The sequence below is a fragment of the Solanum verrucosum genome, unplaced genomic scaffold, assembly GCF_900185275.1.
Source record: "Solanum verrucosum unplaced genomic scaffold, falcon-dt-bn FXZP01000138.1, whole genome shotgun sequence".
NCBI classification, from domain to species: Eukaryota; Viridiplantae; Streptophyta; class Magnoliopsida; order Solanales; family Solanaceae; genus Solanum; species Solanum verrucosum.
Window position 1 is genome coordinate 1,914,353 of NW_026020134.1, and position 18,745 is coordinate 1,933,097.

General features: G+C 35.6%; 3 protein-coding genes across 3 annotated transcripts; 2 read left to right on the forward strand and 1 right to left on the reverse strand.

The window, feature by feature from the left end:
* Nucleotides 1-834: 834 nt before the first annotated feature.
* LOC125827440 (probable serine/threonine-protein kinase PBL7) lies at nucleotides 835-7,315 on the forward strand. The gene is made up of 5 exons (XM_049506754.1): nucleotides 835-1,048; nucleotides 3,184-3,371; nucleotides 4,222-4,411; nucleotides 4,492-4,880; nucleotides 6,488-7,315. The coding sequence occupies exons 1-5, from the start codon at nucleotides 967-969 to the stop codon at nucleotides 6,752-6,754; spliced, it is 1,116 nt and encodes a 371-aa protein (XP_049362711.1). The 5' UTR covers nucleotides 835-966; the 3' UTR covers nucleotides 6,755-7,315.
* A 124-nt stretch (nucleotides 7,316-7,439) lies between these two features.
* LOC125827455 (thylakoid membrane protein TERC, chloroplastic) lies at nucleotides 7,440-17,151 on the reverse strand. Its single transcript, XM_049506773.1, has 14 exons — nucleotides 16,982-17,151; nucleotides 16,724-16,810; nucleotides 15,319-15,377; nucleotides 15,144-15,220; nucleotides 13,938-14,025; nucleotides 13,705-13,785; nucleotides 13,514-13,570; nucleotides 10,492-10,573; nucleotides 8,982-9,031; nucleotides 8,694-8,750; nucleotides 8,523-8,601; nucleotides 8,134-8,192; nucleotides 7,840-7,897; nucleotides 7,440-7,751 (listed from the first exon to the last, which is right to left on the reverse strand). The coding sequence occupies exons 1-14, from the start codon at nucleotides 17,109-17,111 to the stop codon at nucleotides 7,657-7,659; spliced, it is 1,059 nt and encodes a 352-aa protein (XP_049362730.1). The 5' UTR covers nucleotides 17,112-17,151; the 3' UTR covers nucleotides 7,440-7,656.
* An 803-nt stretch (nucleotides 17,152-17,954) lies between these two features.
* Nucleotides 17,955-18,314, forward strand: LOC125827479 (protein MODIFIER OF SNC1 11-like; the record flags this gene model as incomplete). Its single annotated transcript, XM_049506789.1, has 1 exon — nucleotides 17,955-18,314. A coding segment is annotated over exon 1 (325 nt), but the record flags the coding sequence as incomplete, so codon positions are not given.
* Nucleotides 18,315-18,745: the final 431 nt, after the last annotated feature.

Below are 18,745 nucleotides of genomic sequence, written 5' to 3' on the forward strand. Positions count from 1 at the left end.
TTATCTTTATGAATTATCGAATCTGTTATTAGTCCAATTTAGGATTAGTAATTGAACTTTAAAAAACTTTTGAAATATTAGTTAAAAATTAGCCAATTTTAAATTACAATATTATTTTGTCGTTATTTTTTTCTTAATTAGAAAGCAGTAGAGGTCCACTTCTTCATATTTTTCTTATTCTTTTTCAAACTTTGGGACACTACCTTAAAAGTGTTTCTTTTACTCTATAACATTGTCTTGGAGTGTAAAATTTTAGGATGTTGTTACAGATATCAGTTTTTACAATTCGAAATTTAAGAATATTATCTTAGTGGTCAAACTTATACAAATTAAACCCCATATTTTGAATTTAAATTTATACAAATAAAACTTTATGATATTGTTTAAGAGTTTGAGAAGGAGATAATTCAAATTTCAAAATAAAATAAAATCTGAAGTTTAAAATGATAATAAGTGAAACTTGAGAATTTTTTTTCTTTGAACTTGAATGATGCAAATGAAAAGGTAATTATGTCTATGATGAGTAAAGAATATTACTTTACATCTATGTCAAAAGTTAATTGAATTCAATTAAAAAAATAAAAATAATGAAGCATTTCACATGTTTAAATCCTTATAATTGTCCAAATATTATTTTTTAATTAATGGGCGGCTTAATTTCAAATCAAAATCAATGTTTGGAGAAGATGCAGTAGGTTACTCAAATAATTTTTTTATTAAAAAAAAGAAAAGGTTTTTGTCTGAATTGACCAAGTCAACCAACTTTAAAAGTGAAGTCATATTAATTCTTTACTCTTCCTTAAAACAAAAAATTACAAAATTTCGACAATTATTGTAATAAAAAGGGTAAAAAAAAAAAAAAGAAGAAAGAGCCACGAAAAGGTTTAATCCTCCGTCTTCACTTTTCTAGACAGCTAATCAGCTGTGCAAAAACTTCGCCTCTCTCAAGTTGTAAAGGAGAAGAAAATGGGTTGGTTTCCTTGTTCTGGACCATCCAAACAGACCTCAAAGAAGAAAAATTCAGTCGATTCCGGCCGGCACTCTACTGGTATTTATCAATCTGCACAAGTTGTGATTTTTGTGTATATAATCAACTGATTGTTTGATTTGGTGAAATGGGGTTGCTTTATCTTTGTTTAGTTTTTGTGGGGTTTGGTTGTTTTGGGTTTTTACTTCTGATTCTTGGGTATTCAAGTTGTAAAGTTGTAATATTTGTGTATATAGTCAATTAATTGTTTGATTTGGTGAAATGAGGTTGCTTTATGTTTGCTTAATTTTTGTGGGGTTTGTTTTTTTTTGGGTTTTTACTTCTGATTCTTGGATATTCAATTTGTAAAGTTGTAATCTTTGTGTATATAGTCAATTGGTTGTTTGATTTGGTGAAATGGGGTTGCTTTATGTATGTTTAATTTTTGTGTGTTTTGGTTGTTTTGGGTTTTTAGTTCTTATTCTTGGATATTCAAGTTGTAAAGTTGTAATCTTGGTGTATATAGTCAACTGATTGTTTGATTTGGTGAAATGGGGTTGCTCTATATTTGTCTAGTTTTTGTGGGGTTTGGTTGTTTTTGGGTTTTTACTTCTGATTCTTGGATATTCAAGCTGAAAAGTTGAAATCTTTGTGTATATAGTCAACTGATTGTTTGATTTGGTGAAATGGGGTTGCTTCATGTGTGTTTAATGTTTGTGTGTTTTGGGTTTTTGCTTCTGATTCTTGGATATTCAAGTTGTAAAGTTGTAATTTTTGTGCATATAGTCAACTGATTGTTTGATTTGGTGAAATGGGGTTGCTTTATGTTTGTTTAATTTTTGTGGGTTTTGGTTGTTTTGGGTTGTTACTTCTAATTCTTGGATATTCAAGTTGTGAAGTTGTAATCTTTGTGTATATAGTCAACGGATTATTTGATTTGGTGAAATGGGGTTGCTTTATGTTTGTCCAATTTTTGTGAGTTTTGGTTGTTTTGGGTTTTTACTTCTGATTCTTGGATATTCAGCTGTTTACCATTGAGGTACTTTGACCTGGATCTTGATATCATAATCACTGTGTTAAAATTTAAATGTTATGCTACTTGATTGTTGTGGTAGTATGTTATGGAAGTGCCGCGATGACCTGCACCCTCTGGTTAATTTAGTCTAGGTTGTAGTTGGATCCAAGGGGGTGAAGCTGGAATGAGAATTCTGGGAGATCAGAGTTCCATCTCAGAAGAAAATGAAATGTTGGGTGATCTTTCCTATCTGGCTATGCCTTGGTGGGAAGAGTCATTGACCGATATCGTCTAATGGAGGAATGCAGGCATCCAAAGTAATAATTGAGTGGTGTGCATAAGCTGGCTTAGCACTACTGTCATTTTAAAAGAAAAGGTTTTGGTCATAGTCGTCGAGGAATTATTTGCAATTGGAAATTTAGAATTTTGGGAAAAATTATGGTTAATTTGCGGAATGGTAGTACTTTAGAATCGGAGAACTAGTGCCTTCAATTAGTATCTACTAACAAGTTAAGTGGCAAATGATATCATTACTTTATGTCATTTTGTATGAAGGCCTCATAGAACCAGAAGGAAGGTCCTTGTAACATGATGTGATGAAATGTTAGAGGAGTTGGTAGCCTCAAGTCTGGTTCCAATCTTCCACTTCTGCAGACGAGGCAAGATGGTTCCCCCTACCAACTCCAGCACCAAGACAAAATAAGAAAAGGACAAAACACTTTGACCTCCAAAGATTTGCAGCTTCTCCATTTCACAATATATAGATTTTGGAATTTTTAACTGTTTTATCTCAGCATATCATATCAGTTAACTAGTTATCTGCGTATCAGGTGACAATGTGTATTGTGCATTACTAAAATTTTGAAGAACAATGGTTGTCATAGATAAATTATTGGTACCATTATTCATAAGCTTGTCAAGTGTTGCTGTTTTTGGTAGCTTATGCCATATTAAAAATTCTAATGTAACCAACATCAGGTAGTGAAGTTTGATAGTTCAAATTTTAAGCAATCTTTCATAGTTAATGACACTTCATAGTTCAAACTTCAAACAACTTCCCCCATCCCTAAGTTGAACCAATTAAAAAAGTTTAGATGTCATTTTCCCTCTTGTCAATCATCCTTCTTATTTCTGAACACTCGTTGCCTCACTTCAGTGCCATGCTTTTGCTTACTTTTCTATTTTATGTTCTTGTCTTCAGATAAGTTGAAATCAAAGAATTCATTACGCTCAAAGGAAGTTGATAAGGATGCAGGGTCCAACCAAATTGCAGCCAAGACTTTTATATTTCGTGATTTAGCAGCTGCAACAAAAAATTTCCGAGGTGATTTTCTTCTTGGAGAAGGAGGCTTTGGTAGAGTTTACAAAGGGGTGATCGAGTCCAATCAGGTCAATTCTCATCAAGTCTTTTTGGTTTTTGCTAATAATGGAACGTAACAAAGTAATCAATAGTTTGGTTTGCCTCTAATCTACCAGATTCTGTTGCACTCCCTACTGAATAATGTTGTTGTGTAAATCTTCAGAGTATTTTACTGATTTTTCTTCTTGATTCTTACTGAGCCACGGCCACAGACTTTTATCTTTTTCGGATGAGCATAACTATGTTATCTTAAGTTGGCTCATTTGCAGAGGGTGAACACTTGGGGCTTCTTTCCAGTCTGTCAATTGGCAAAAAGTGGAACACTGGGTCACTTGAGTTTTTAGTTGCATGAGAAATCTGAAACGTAAATTTCACTTTTGCTCTTTAGCATCTGCAAAGTGAGGCTAGGACTTACTCAAATCAGGAAAATACTTTTCTTCTTTCTAACAAGTGGTGATGTACATTTCATGGATACTTTGGTTTCTATTACGCTTTTTGCCATATTCTTTGAGCTAATTGGGATCAATTCCTTTTTGCCATATTCTGGGTCGAGCTCGTCGCACCGGGCTTGCCTAGTGTGGGTTACCTCTCCTATGTGGTTTGCGAGCTATTGCATAGGAGCGGGGGTTTTACCCTGTGCGCACCCAAAGGGTAGCGGCTGCGGGTTTCCCTTGTCATCAAAAATAAAATAAAATTGGGATCAATTCCCCTTTTCTCACATATATGTGGGGTTCGAGTTGAAATAGGCAAAGGTATAACTGATAAAGTCATTTACATTTTCTTCTAGTGTTGGCACCATGCTTGATGGTTTGCTTCTCACTTCTAAGTTGTTAGCTGGAGCTGAAGTTTAACATCTTTTGTTTACTTTAAATGGTGCAGGTCGTCGCCATCAAGCAACTCGATCGTAATGGATTGCAAGGCAACAGGGAATTTCTTGTTGAAGTGCTGATGTTAAGTCTGTTACACCATCCTAACCTTGTAAATCTAATTGGCTATTGTGCTGATGGAGATCAGAGACTTCTGGTCTACGAATATATGCCATTAGGGTCATTGGAGGATCATCTTCATGGTAATCTTTCTTAGGTAGACTTTCTTTTTCATTTTATTTTGAAGTCGGATTAAATTTGGAATTGAAGTATTGCTCTGCAGATCCTACGCCAGGTAAGGAACGGCTAGATTGGAACACAAGAATGAAAATTGCTGCCGGAGCAGCAAAAGGGTTGGAATATCTACACAGTGCAAGTCCCCCTGTAATATACCGTGATTTAAAATGCTCCAACATTTTACTTGGTGAGAGTTATCACGCAAAGCTCTCTGACTTCGGCTTGGCCAAATTGGGGCCTGTAGGAGATAACACCCATGTTTCGACAAGAGTTATGGGTACTTATGGGTACTGTGCACCAGAGTATGCCATGACGGGACAATTGACTTTGAAGTCGGATGTTTACAGCTTTGGGGTAGTCCTCCTGGAGATCATTACAGGCAGGAAAGCAATTGAAAGTTCAAAAACTGGAGGAGATTTCAATCTGGTTATATGGGTAAGATTTTCTTATCATACAGCTTTTTGGTAACTCTTTTTTCTGTGGTGGCCTGTTGTTTCATTGATGTATTATGATCTCTATAGTTGTTCAACTCTAGAAGGGAAGAAAGTATTATCGGACAGTTATAAAATGTCTCTACAGTTATCTGCAATCCATAAGATGAGTTCAATGAATGAGTAAAAAAACTGGTAATTGCTGATTTAATATGCGTTTGAAAAATCTAGTGCACTATCTGGAAGCAAATGCGTTTGAATGACTTTAGAATCCTTCGTGGAAGATCTAGAGTATTTTTTTCTTGAATGAAATAACAAATATACTATTACTCTTAACAGTGTTTTAAAAGGCGGGGGCGTGAGGCGAGGCGTTTTACTTAGTATAGGGAGAGGCATAAGCCTCGAGACGTGGGGCGTAAGCCCTATGGATCTTCAAATTTTTAATTTATAATATAGTACAATAATATAATAACACAAAATTATTAAAATAAATCAATAGTTTGAAATAATTACAAATATGATTAAATAAACTAATAGAAAATAAAAGTTCTGACATGATTATACAAGTATAAATAATCTAATGTCTTAACTTTCTAATAATAATGAATCATTATTTCTCAAAAATATTTTTTTATCATACTATAAAATTTACCCCCTAAAAGAAAATAATTAATAACCTTACTAGTAGTATAATAAAAACATCACTCCATCATGAATAAGAATAAAATTACTTTCAAATAGCTAAATAAAATATAATAATTTTGAGACATGACAAAACAATGAAGACCAATGTTAAGTGAAAAGGTAAAATTTCGTGACGTATTTTTAAAAGAAATGTTACGTAATATGTAATTACTTTCACAGTGTTACCAAATAGGAAATATGTGATACTAAAACTTGTTATTTGAGTTATTCTCAATCTTCTTATCTCTATAGATTAAAAATTATCAAATATCATACAATTATTCAAGAATTATGAGGGTCAACAATGTTAACCTAAGATTTTAACACATAATTTGTGTAAGATTTGTTAGGCGAGCCTCGAGGGTTGGGCGTGATTGAGGCGTACAGTCGGGCGCTTGGGGCGTAAGTCTGACAGAACTAAGCCCCACACTTAAGTCTCGGGCGTTTTGCTAGAGCCCTGCCCTAGGGTGATCCCCGAGGCGAGTCCCAATAGAGTTTTTTAAAACACTGATTCTTAAGGCTGGGTAAACCAGTTGATGTTGACGTGCTGTTCAATGAAACAGTGTCAGATGACACCACTTGAAGCAATGTATCTACACCATGGGGGGTAGGGGCAAGGTTGGGTATTTCAGTTGATGTTGACGTGCTGTTAATCTCTGTTTAAACCTGGTGGAAGGTAGTGGAACATTCAGTGTCGGAAGTTTCCTTTCAAGGTCTCGTTTATGTGATGTTTAGGGAAAATCTTGATCCTCTATTGTGTGTCAAATGGAGCGAAGGAGAGATTTATAGAGTTTACATCCTCTTTGGTTACACTTTTCTTGGGTCATTATATGTGTGTGGGGGGTGGGGGTGTAGATTGTTCTTTTCTGTTAGGCAGCCATAAAGAGAACCAAGTTTCTAATTATATAGTTGTGCTCTGTATATCAGGCAAGACCATTGTTCAAAGATCGGAGGAAGTTCTCACAGATGGCTGATCCAATGCTACAAGGCCATTATCCAGTAAGGGGCATGTACCAAGCTCTAGCAGTTGCAGCAATGTGTGTTCAGGAGCAACCTAACATGCGTCCAGTCATAGCAGATGTTGTCACGGCTTTAACTTACCTTGCTTCACAAAAGTTTGACCATGAAACCCGAGGGGGCATCCAAACTTCACGGCCAGGACCTGCTACTTCACCTAGAATGAAACGATGGTGACAAGCTGCAAAAAGGTTAAAATGGAGCTATGAACTAGATGGGTGATGGGAACAAAACAAGATCATCAAAAAAGGGGGAGCCAAGGCTGGAACCTCTTGAATATCAGCTAAGTTGAAAGTACAGATAACAAACCACAATCAGTGGCACCTAGAGTGCAGGTTCAATCTTCTGAACTATATTGGCGCAACAAATATTTTTTACCTCAGAAGTCAGACCAACTATGAGGTCCTCCCTTCTTCTTTCTCAGTTGAAGCTGCTAGTTCCTGTTAATTATTGCATTAATAGGTGATTTACGTTTGTCCGATTTGTGGTTTTGGTCATTCTTTGGTAAACCTCCAAATCCTGGTCCGGTATTTTTGTTGTACAGACATGCCTTGTGTTTACGAGTGCAAGTATGTATTAGAATAGCTCATTATGATGTACAATCGCGTGATTGTGTTTATTTCCTGCAGCTATATAAGTTGAAATGACATTTTCGAGGAGAACTCATAAAATTGTAATACTACAAGCTAGCATATATGACTCTTGAATGCTACTAAAAGAATATTTTGTTTTCTTCTTCTTTTAATGTTGGTTTACTTTTCAATTTGATATAATGAGTCTCATTAAAATGACTTGTTGACTCCCCATATTGTAGAGAAAAAAGAGAAGATTTAAGTGTTGTCCATGGAGAAGATAATCGTTGTAATAATTCATCCCAACCTGAGTTGCATTAAGAAATCAAATTATTACAAAAAGAAACATGCTAAAAGATTGTTAATTTTGTCATTGTCATATCAATTGAATAAAGTACATTTGACAGAGCAAGTTCAAGACAACGACGAAGAGAAGAAAAAAAAAAAGGAACATCATAGATATCTCCTCTATCCTCCTAAAGAACATGATCTTGAGAGCATCCCAACTCATTGATCAGATTTCTTTACAAGACTCAGCAAGACTCCAGTGCTTAGACATGTCGCTACAACACCAAGAGACGCCTCTGTGGAAACATGGTATCCTGCGTGAATTTTGATATCAGTTAAGACACTTTCCTGGGATTTCAATTATAAGAGGAAAAAGCTCACCTGATGTTTGCAGAAACTTACCGAAAAAGTCTAGGATCATTTTGAATCCAATGAATCCCAGGACAACACCAATGGAAGGCTGAATAGAAATTGGATCTTAGTTAAAAATTATCATCCATGAAAGTGAAGTGAACTTTAAGGAACAGTCACTAACAGACTTGCGGCTAGTTTGATTAGTTCTATTTAAATATTCTAATGCTATAGTCTGTAGAACAAGAGCTCTAACTTGAGCAATCATGACTGACTTGGGACGATTGAGTGAATGGCTGTTGTAATACAGCAAGCAAGGACTGATAAAAGCAAGTCAATACTCACCTGTAGATATTCCAACTCCCCCATACTTTCAGAAATGAGTGTGTACAATGACCTCAATCCTGCATAAGAAGAGCTAGGTTGGTCACCTAGTTTATAGGGAAGAAAAACATATTTCGCAGAAGGGTAATAAATAAAAATCTACTTCTTCGCGAAATCAGAATGAGTAAAAACAAGACCGATTTTTTTCGTGAACTAACTCCATGCACACGAGTCCTCAATATATATGAATTGATGAAAAGAATGTCAACGACATATGCCAAATATCACTAGTTTAAACCAACTCGAATTTGGTACAACAAATCACATTTCAATTAGTAATTGGCTTTTTTTTATAGCTCTTGTGGTTAAAAACTTAAAATAAGAAGCAAAGTAAAGAACACAGGCTTTACCTAAAATTGCAAAGAGATTGGATGTGAAAACTATGAAAGGATCTCTTGTGACACCAAAAACTGCTGGTATAGAATCAACCTGAGAAGAACACAACATTGTTGTTAGGACGGAAACAAACAGGTATGTTAGCCCTCAAGATATGTCAAATCCAGCATGAACAGAAAACTCACAGCGAATGCAATATCACTGAGTTCAATAACCGCTACTGTCAGAAGTAAAGGGGTAGCCTGCCCAAAATGTTTAATGCTGTTAAAAACCAGAACAATCAATATAAAAAATATTCTAGAAAAGTATATAACAAGTACACAGGCATTTGTTTGTATAGATGGTCAAAAGATGCCGGATTTCGTTAAGCCAGAAATTTAAAAGTATAAATTGATATATGCATGAATATTATTGAGGTGACATCTAGGACAAATATAAATTTCAACTGCTAAAATAACTCCCTGCTGACTTACTTTCCGTACACCATCCTGCAAAGTTATGAACTTGTCACCATCATATTCAGCTGCAACACCAAGAAAAGTTTGAAAAATCACCATGTATTTCAAAAGCTGAAAGGTTAAATTTATGTACAAGGACCAGAGGTTCATCATCCTAAGGAAACTTGTTCCTGGATCCTACTCATGTATCATAATTCATATGAGCTAAAGAGTAGCTCGAATAACATCACGGAACTAGAAGAACATTAGTCTCTGACAGGAAAAACATAACCTAATTCATGGTTCCCGCCCACTCTTGCACTCCAAATAATCTTGCAAAATCAAAGCAAATATGAAGCAAGGAAAGGGAGTATTTTCTACATATGGAGTTTTAGTTACACTGAACCATGAGTTTTGGTGATACCCAACAGATTAATAGCATGAGGGCGAATTGTATGCACTTTTTCATCATATGCTCAAAGTGTACCTTCTTTCAAAAATAGGTTATCACGAGAATATTATTGATGTAGCACAGACCAGCGATAAGGGTATGCTGGGCCAAGAGTACATCCAAAAGAGAATTTACAATGTCCATAAAGAACTAAGAAAGTCAACTATCACATCCGGCTCTAACACATGTGCCATAGCTTTGTTGCACCAAAAATTACGTAAAGATATACACTTGAGCTTAAGATTAATTATATTACCCTTCTTGCCTTCAAAAACTCCAGCATTTCTTTCTTGTCGTATTACCAAACCATATCTTTGTTCTATAAATGATTTCTAGTCTTTCAAGAGGACATTGGCCCTAATTGTCTTGCCGTCACTCCTTTAATGCCCCCAGAGAAATGATACTCTTTTTTTTTTTTATTGGAAATGGCAAGTTCTAAAAAAATGATCCTCTATTCTGTAAAGTCCAATAACGTTATCGTTGATAAAGAATGTTTTTTCCATTTTTTTGAATGAAGAAGTATACAACATGGAGTATATCATATATATAAACTCCTAAGTTTTATTTTCAAAAAGAAAAAAATGTATCAAACCCCACTTTGATGGGAACCTAGAAGGGAAGAGAACTATCAAATACTAAAAAATTGGAGCATAACTTACTTCACAAAGTATGTCTCCGAAAGTATTAAGTAAATAATCGCATTCTGCAGCTATACAGAATCACATTGCACATCCTTCAGAAGAGGCAGCAAAAAAGAAAGAAGAGAAAGGGACTCCTTTCTTAAATTCCCATGTTTGTAGCATTGCACAACTTAATGATTTTTCTGTAAACTTTACACGAAGCTCTCAACTACAAGCTAGGATTGAGAAATCAGCATAGGAAGCAAAGTTAGAAAAACGTATCACAAGAATAAATCAAACTAGCAGTTGTCATTGTAGTTGGACTTGATCACTTCAACTATTCCAGAACAACCAATACCAAATTAGTACCAACATAAGAAAAAAATCAAACAGCAATCATTTGCAGGAGAACATATAAGACCAACTAGAAACCAAATATTGCACCTAATTATGAAAAGACAACAGAAATTTTTACATGTGATGGGAATGAATTTCTGGCAGGTCTTCACAATGAAATTGTCAGATAGATCAGCATCTTCTTCTTCTCCAGTGAACAACTATGATGAGATAAAAAAAAAATAGGTATCATGAATTAAATTGCAAAAATGTTTTTGGGACAACAATATCGATCAGAGATTAATATATGAGTCCATTTAGGTATCCCCTGGGTGCTCTTCTAGTTAGCTTACAACAGTTTGGAACAGATGAGGGCCTTTATGCTAAGCCTGTATACTAGAGCCCATTTTCACATGACATGAAAAAGAAAGTCAATGTACTAAACCAAGATATATTTTTACATCCAGGGGAACTCCAATGAGTATCTAGCGGTCTCTTTTCAACATACTTTTAGGCTTGATTGGTAAAATTCAAAATTCTGGCAGCATTGATTGCATGACTTGAAGTGATATCTCTTAAATGTTTATATTTTTGGTATTCCCTTCTAGAAAATTACTCGAAAAGATGGCATAATAGACAATCCCTCATAGAGAAAATGTTAACGCTGATTACTAGATTTGCAGCGGTAGGAGAGATGGCTCTGCATTTTTCTTCTTTTTAAGCAAGTAGTCAAACTTTTATTTCACTAAAAGCACCAAGAAGGTGTTAATATGTACAAGTCAAAAACACTTTACCATTCTCAAAAAATATAAAAATATGTACAAGTCAAAAACCCAGGCTCCCTCCTTAACGTCTAGGGAGCTCAGGAACTCAAGTAGCATGTTAACATCAAACATCTGTCATTCTACACCAAAAAAATTTGCATGTATATCTAATTTGTTACATCGGATTGGCTAAACCTTCAAAATGTCTTCTAGTCTTGTCAAATTACCCAAAACATGCAGGCTGGGATAGCAAACCATATCTTCCTGTTCTCTCTTCCCATCTGCTTTCAAGTCCAGCCCCACAGCAGTTCCTTCAATGTCTAACAGAATACCCAGTTTAAATTGTACACACTGCAAACATGCTTTAAAGGCTGCAGTGTATGAACAAGTGATGTATCTCTCCTTCACTTCCTTCACATATGAGGCATCTATTACACATTATGAAATCCCTACTTCGTAAACTTGATTGAGTTAGACAAGCTTCATGCACACCAATCCAGAAAAAATTGGCCACCTAGGGAGTTGCATTGCCTTTTCAGATTATATTCCAAGGTCACTGCGGTGGACCATTTTAATCTGTGGTTAATATTTCATAACCATACCTGGCAGTACTTTCCATCTCTCTAATGTCTCCTCCTCACTGCATGTTTCCTCCTGATATATTAGCATCTTCTAGTATTCTCAGAAATTCAGAGACCTACTATTTTCAGTCCTCAAAATTTCTCTAAAATTGGCTTCCCTGGCATTGTGCAACTAATGCATCAGGGTTGACTACCAAACTGTACAAGTATAGGAACTGCTCGTCCACAGGAGTATGGTGACTCCAGGTATCTTGCTAGAATTTCTGTCCATTACCAAGAAGTAGGTGTATGCAACAAAATCATTTCATAAAACCTTACATTCTTACAGAGACTAATCCCACAGGAGCGTATGACATGTCAGCTGACCAACAGCCCTTAGGTCCACACCTTTCACTGCTAACCTGTTTCCACAGTAGTTTTCCTTCCAAAGTATACTTTCACAGACAATTACTCGGGGCTTTACCACCTAGGCCTCCAATTAACTAGATGGCAAATATTCTTTTCCTTATTGCCTTTCCACCAAAATTCTCTTGATATTCTGTCCATTCTCTTCTCTACTTTTGAAGGGAGGGGTAAGATTTACATCATATGATTAGCAAACTATCTAGTGCACTATTTATAAGTTCATTCTTGATATGTACTTCATGATGATTTTCCCTCTTTCAACTATAAGAAAGCACTAACAATTTCTGTGAAGTTTCATGGTGATATGCAACCAACTCCCACTAGAAATAGATAACATCTTTAAAGAGCAGAAACTAGAGGAATGATGTAATAAGTTGTACCGAACACGTAATGGTCTGAACCTTCAGATCTTCTTGGCTCAAGTGTCATCTATATTTTCTCAATTATGAGACCATATAGCATCTCACTAAGTTTCTTGTTTTCTTTTTCCTTCTTGAAATAGAAGGCATACTCAGAGGTTGGAGTCAGTGATGGCAAGAGGATTCTGTCTATATAGGTTCTACAAAGAATAAAACAACTAAGTTATCGTAGTTGAGTCATTGAGAAGCAAAGATTTAATCTCTCGTTTCTACCTTTTAACTGCACTCAATGTACTTTTAGTTACTTCTGCCAGATGATACAACTGACAGTTGATATGACATCCTCAAATTGATTATATAGTCAAATCAACAAATTTAAGTAGTTTTATAAATTTTTTGCAACAGCACTAAAATAAAAACGTTGCAACTCCAGAACAACAAATATGCTAATCCAAGTAATTTGGTGGTCATCGTGTTCTTACATAGGATCCTTAGAAAATTTATTTAAACAAGAAATAGCAGTTGCAGAAATAATCATCATAAGCATTACTGGAGTAACACAGTTATGAACAGAGAGAAGACTCTTTGAGGCCTCAAAGTGATGATCGTGAAAATTAAGTATCTAATTGCCACTCCTAACTCCCACCCTTGTTTCTACCTCCCATGAATGATGGCCACAGGTATATGTACATTGCATGTATCAGAATTTTTTGGGGCATGCTTGTTCTTATCTATGTTACATAGGCTTTTAAAAATTATATATGTTACATGGACTCAACTAAGAACATGTATCCACTACAGATATATTTAAGTACCAGGTACGTGTATGTGTAAGTATCCCGCATATGTATGTACAAGTACTTTGCTATTTTTTAATGTGAAGAATTAATACAAAGTATCCACACTCATGTCACAATTGTTCAGCATGGCTACATCAAGGCAAATTAAGGATCATGTAACACAAGTTTATCTTCTTTTTAACATTGCATCAGCAAAAAGAAGCTCAAAGATGGTATTCTAATTCACATGAATGTAGATAAAAGAGAATTCACCTTGAATGACGAGTATAGAAGAATCCCCGCCAACAGTAAGTTAACTGCCTCAAATCTCTGAAATGACATAAAATGATAAATGTGAATAACTCTGAATAATGTGTATTTCTCTGGGTAGGGGGATATACTTGGAAGTTGGAACTTCTGCATGTTTATGTAATTACATATTTGCAATGAAATTAGCAGCCAACCTGCAGGGTTGCTGTTCCTAGCAGTATGATAGACAACCTGAAGATTATGGCACCAGCAATTCCATACGAGAGCACCCGGTTCTGTAGACCCAATACGCACATTTGCATCATGAACATGGTCTCTTAATTGACAAATACAAACACTGTCCAGTTTAAATAAAGTAGAAGTAGGGCCAGAATGAACACAAACGTTGCGAGTACGAACAGTAAGTGCAGAAAGATTAGCACCGCACCTGATACATAAGTGGTACTTTGAAATATTTGAATATCAGAACGAATACAAATAAATTATCCACTGACAAACTCTGCTCCAGCAGATACCTGAAAATGTATTAATTAAACTTAAAACCAGTAAATCCCGAAGCAGTCAAGCCCAGAAAGCACTGGAACTTGATAGGAACAAAATTTGAAGACCTAGGAAGGCAGCGCAATGCCTAAAATTGAGTAATAAAGAAAAATCAAACAACTCAATCCTCAGTGCAATCCAGCACTAAAACATTTACAACTCTAAGGGCAAAATGAGAATTTTATTGCTCATCATAAGCAGCATCAAGAAAGTGCTTGCTCATTATTTACAGAAAGATGGCAAAAGAAAGCAGGCTTTAAGTTTTTACAATGGAGCAAATTTCATGTTTATCATCGGAGGGAACATCTCTGTAAACAATCAAATTTTCATGGCCAGCCCAATAACATCTATGCAACATCTTGCACTTATGTGATAAAGGGTACATTCACGGCATATTTTGTGAATTGGTTGAAAGGAAACTTCAGAGATCCTCACTCCTGACCACAAACTCTTTCCCAATCAAACATGTAAAGTATTCACCTGGCGCAGTTAATAACTCCAAGATAGAACATTGTTCTAGGCTGACCCCTTATCAACTCTTCAGAGGCCACACCCCTGAATGTGTGTATCAAATCAATAGAACTATTTCTCTGCTTGATAACCTAGACATGAGATCTTTGACTTTGAATTACAGAATCTTTGGCCTACTTCCATTACTTAGGATGAGCCCTGATACATAGTCTCTCTCACTGAAACACATTGTGAAATTACTATTCTACCTGGTGACTACCACATTGCTTAATAAAAATACAGTAAAGATATGCGAAGGATCAAGCCATCGTATAACTAGAAGTTGTAAGAACTTTCTTTCTCACCCCACCTCCAACTATTTCTCCTTTTCTTTACTTCGCATATTTTTTTCCCAAAGTTCTTCTCACTTGAATCACAGAGATATTATATAGTGGCAATTCTAAATAGCTTTATATTCTTGTTATCGTTTTAGCATTACGAATAATTTCGAAGTACTCCACATTCTGCAGTCGCAATCAACAACAGAGGTTCTATCATCTTAAAACAACAAAGAACTTCAAGTGTTTCCAAAATTTATAGGCTTAAATCATCAATATGCTGAGAAAAGTAATTGACTCTTTACCCAGCGAAAAATTCAGATGACTTGCTAACTCCATCCGTGAGCCCCACGCCAACACCAAATGCCACTGCTGAAAACACCTATATAAATCCATCACTATATTTCCTTCAATTTAGAGTGCTCTAGATCAGTCTGACAAACAATAAACGCTGTTATGACCATAGCAAGGATTACTTACACACAAGGCTACTGTCCTGACAGAAGACACATAAGTTCTAGACCCTTGAGTTCTCTCTTCTGCTGCATAAACAGCAAATGTATTATAAGACATCTTAATATCGTTAGTGCCATTATGTGACTGTGATGACTTAGTCTCCTCTGCAAATTATTTTTGGCCAGACACATTACATTCTAACAGAAAAAGGACTGACAACCAATTGCCTTAGAATATGTTAACAGAAATTCCCAAGATTGATGAAATGATGGATATCATTTATCTCCTTTTCTTTAGTTTTCATGTTAGCTGGATAGTAAGTTGAAGCCATTTTGGTAAATTAACCAGTGGAGATCAAATTAAAATGATATGGTGGGGAAGATTATAATGGATAACAACCTCAAAAGAGCTTGCAGGTGAATCCATTACTCTGGTAATTAAATGGTGACAGAAACTTGAACTAAGTTCCCCATTTATCTTCTTTACAGAATGGTGGGTGGGTTGGGGGGGGGGGTATGTTTGACATATAAATCAATCATATGGAAGCAAGGATGGTCATATTAGTTTTAACAACTGATGTTCTTATAGAGCTAAAGATATGACATAGTTAAAAACATTATGAAAGAGAGTACATAACATTGGCAACTAATATGCTATTGCATTAGATGCTAAATGTAAACTACTAGAAAAGAAGTGTGAGGCAATATTTCATGAATCCGGGAATGTATGCAGTAACATTTTATTTCCACTTGTACGACATGATTTGGTACAGCAACAAGGAAAAACAAAGGGAGATCATTATACACGACAAAGTGAAGATAGATTTCTGATCTGACTTTTGGTTAATAGTACTAGATATATTGGTTTTAACGAAGATACAATTTTTATTCTAGTATTTTCACTTTCCAAGTTCAGACCAATAGAAAAGAAACCCAACATGTCCTGAGCAAAAATAACTGAACGTGACTACGTTATCATGCTGGGAAATCCCACATCTACAGAACTTCATAGAGTATGATCCGTTACCAACACAATAGTGAATTTCCAAATTCTTATCATTTCATTTTCCATAGCTGAGTTTATTTTTGGCTTAATAGATAAACACACTCAAACTTGGCCTCAACTAGCAAGTAACCACTCCAACCTTTGAGAGTGCACATCTAGATACTTTAACTTGGTCTCAACTAACAAACACTCCAACTGGTCCCCACTGTGTCTCATGGAAACTATACACTGACGTGACACATAAATTTCGGAGGTGTCTAGGTGATCGTTTTGTAAGTTGTGGAGTGTTCAACTGACACAGTGTACAAGAGTGAGGTGTCTTGATGTGCAGACTCAAAGTTGGAGTTTTGCTCACTAGTTGAGGCCAAATTTGAGTGTATTACTTATGAAAACAAGTAGAGTAATAAGAATTCTAATATCTAACCAGCATTAGACAACTCTTCCCCTTGTTCAGATTTTCTCAAGCAGGAAACCACCGCACTATATCTTCTTCCTCTACATTTACACCCAACTGCAAACAAAAAAAAAAGAAACTTTAATACCATATTCAATGTTAAAAGATACTAATATTCTTGAAGAATTGGAGATATACAAATACAAGCACCAAACATGCAGCTTAATGAAGTGGGTCGAGAACCACGACATCTCAGGTTCAAATTATCCAATCTACACAAGTTTAGACATGAGCGAAGATGAGCTAATTGAAAGTGAACCCATTTTGGGGATGTAGATGGCGAAGAGATTGGGGAAATCTTATGGAACTTTGGAGGCAATTGAGTAGAGTTGTTATGGATTATGGAAGCCAAATTCATGGCTCTTCTTTAGCTATTTTAATGCTTCCTTCAACAATGAAAATGGCTGCGACAACTTTCTGCTATCCGATTCCTAGATAGGAAAGTGACCACAATTCCCAAATTGTCCACTCATTTACTCCATCCCATGATTTATACTTTTTGACCTTGGTTTAACTTAAAGCCAAGGACAATTTGTATTTTTGTGTAACAATATTTGTCCACAGTTGATTTTGTATAAACTATAAAAGTAAAAGAATACTTTTAATATATCACTTTTTTATTATAATAAATATAATGTATTATAGTTAGTGATAAGGATAAATTAAAAATTATGTGTAAAATTATTCATTAATTTCATAAAGTTGACAATTATTGTTGGACGGTGGGGGTAATTTTTAACTGATGAGACCATTCACACAATTTGTCATGGTAGAGTAGGTAGAAATTCAAGATTCGAGTCTTGATGTCGCTGCTTATTATTAATAGTAGATGTAGGAGATTCAAGTTAACAAAAAAGTTAAGCTATAACTTTTTTCTATTCACACAACTCATCAACTTGATCTTCCGTGAAAACCGTATATTCGAAAAGATTTGAAAAAAAAGGTAAGATCTAGCTTTCCATTGCCATTCAAGTGTTGAGAATTATTTAATATTTTAAATTTCACAATAAAACGTGATTAATTATTGAAACAAATACACAAGTACACAACACGAGAAAGATGAGTTAAGGGTGTTTTCGGAATTTTAATTAGAAAATATCGGCCTCCAAAGTCTGAACCAAACGAGCCATAAAGCACAACTCCAATCCCAGAAAAAGCAGCTGCCGCTTCCATTCCGTCGTTTGCAATTCACTGAAGGAATCGCCATTTCCAAAATTCCCTCTTCGATCCTCAGCTATGGCCGCCACAACGACAGCGCAGCAGAATCCAGAAAACCATATGAAAACCCTAGATGAGCCGTCAGATCCCAAGCCAGCGGCTGAAAGCGTATCTCCTCCCGATTCCGCACCCGACTCGCCGAAATCACCGCCATCCGATGGTGCCAAGGAGGAAATCAAGGCGGCGGGAGGAGATGACAGCTGTCAGGGTAATGATATTCAGAAGAAGATGAAACGAGCTGAGCGGTTTGGAATGCCTGTTCAGTTATCCGAAGAAGAGAAGCGAAGTTCCCGAGCTGAGAGGTATTTCAAATCGTTGCATGCAATTGTGTTTGTGGTTGCAAGTATCAGCACATATAATTTTTGTCTATATACTTTTAGAAACTGTTAGTATTTTGTATGAGATTAGTTCCCAAAAACAACTGCTATGTAATTGATCTTTGCTGGAAATTAGCATTCTTAATTGTTTTTTAGCTGGATTTTGGATCCGATTATTGTAGTTCCTTTGCAGTACCATTAGGTTCAACTGGACATATTTGAGGAATTATTGTGGACATTATTGGTGGTTATATGCCTTGACAATAGATTTCTGGTTGTTGTGAGGAAAATTGCTGGGCAATCTCACTCAATTTTTTTCCTGATTCTAATGATTAATTGAGAAGATGTGCAGTTAAACAGTTTTAGAGCTTTATTCTAGGAGGTCGAGACACTTAACTAATAACGGAGGTTCTTTTATTGTATACTATTTTATGAGATTTAAGTAGCTATCTGGTTG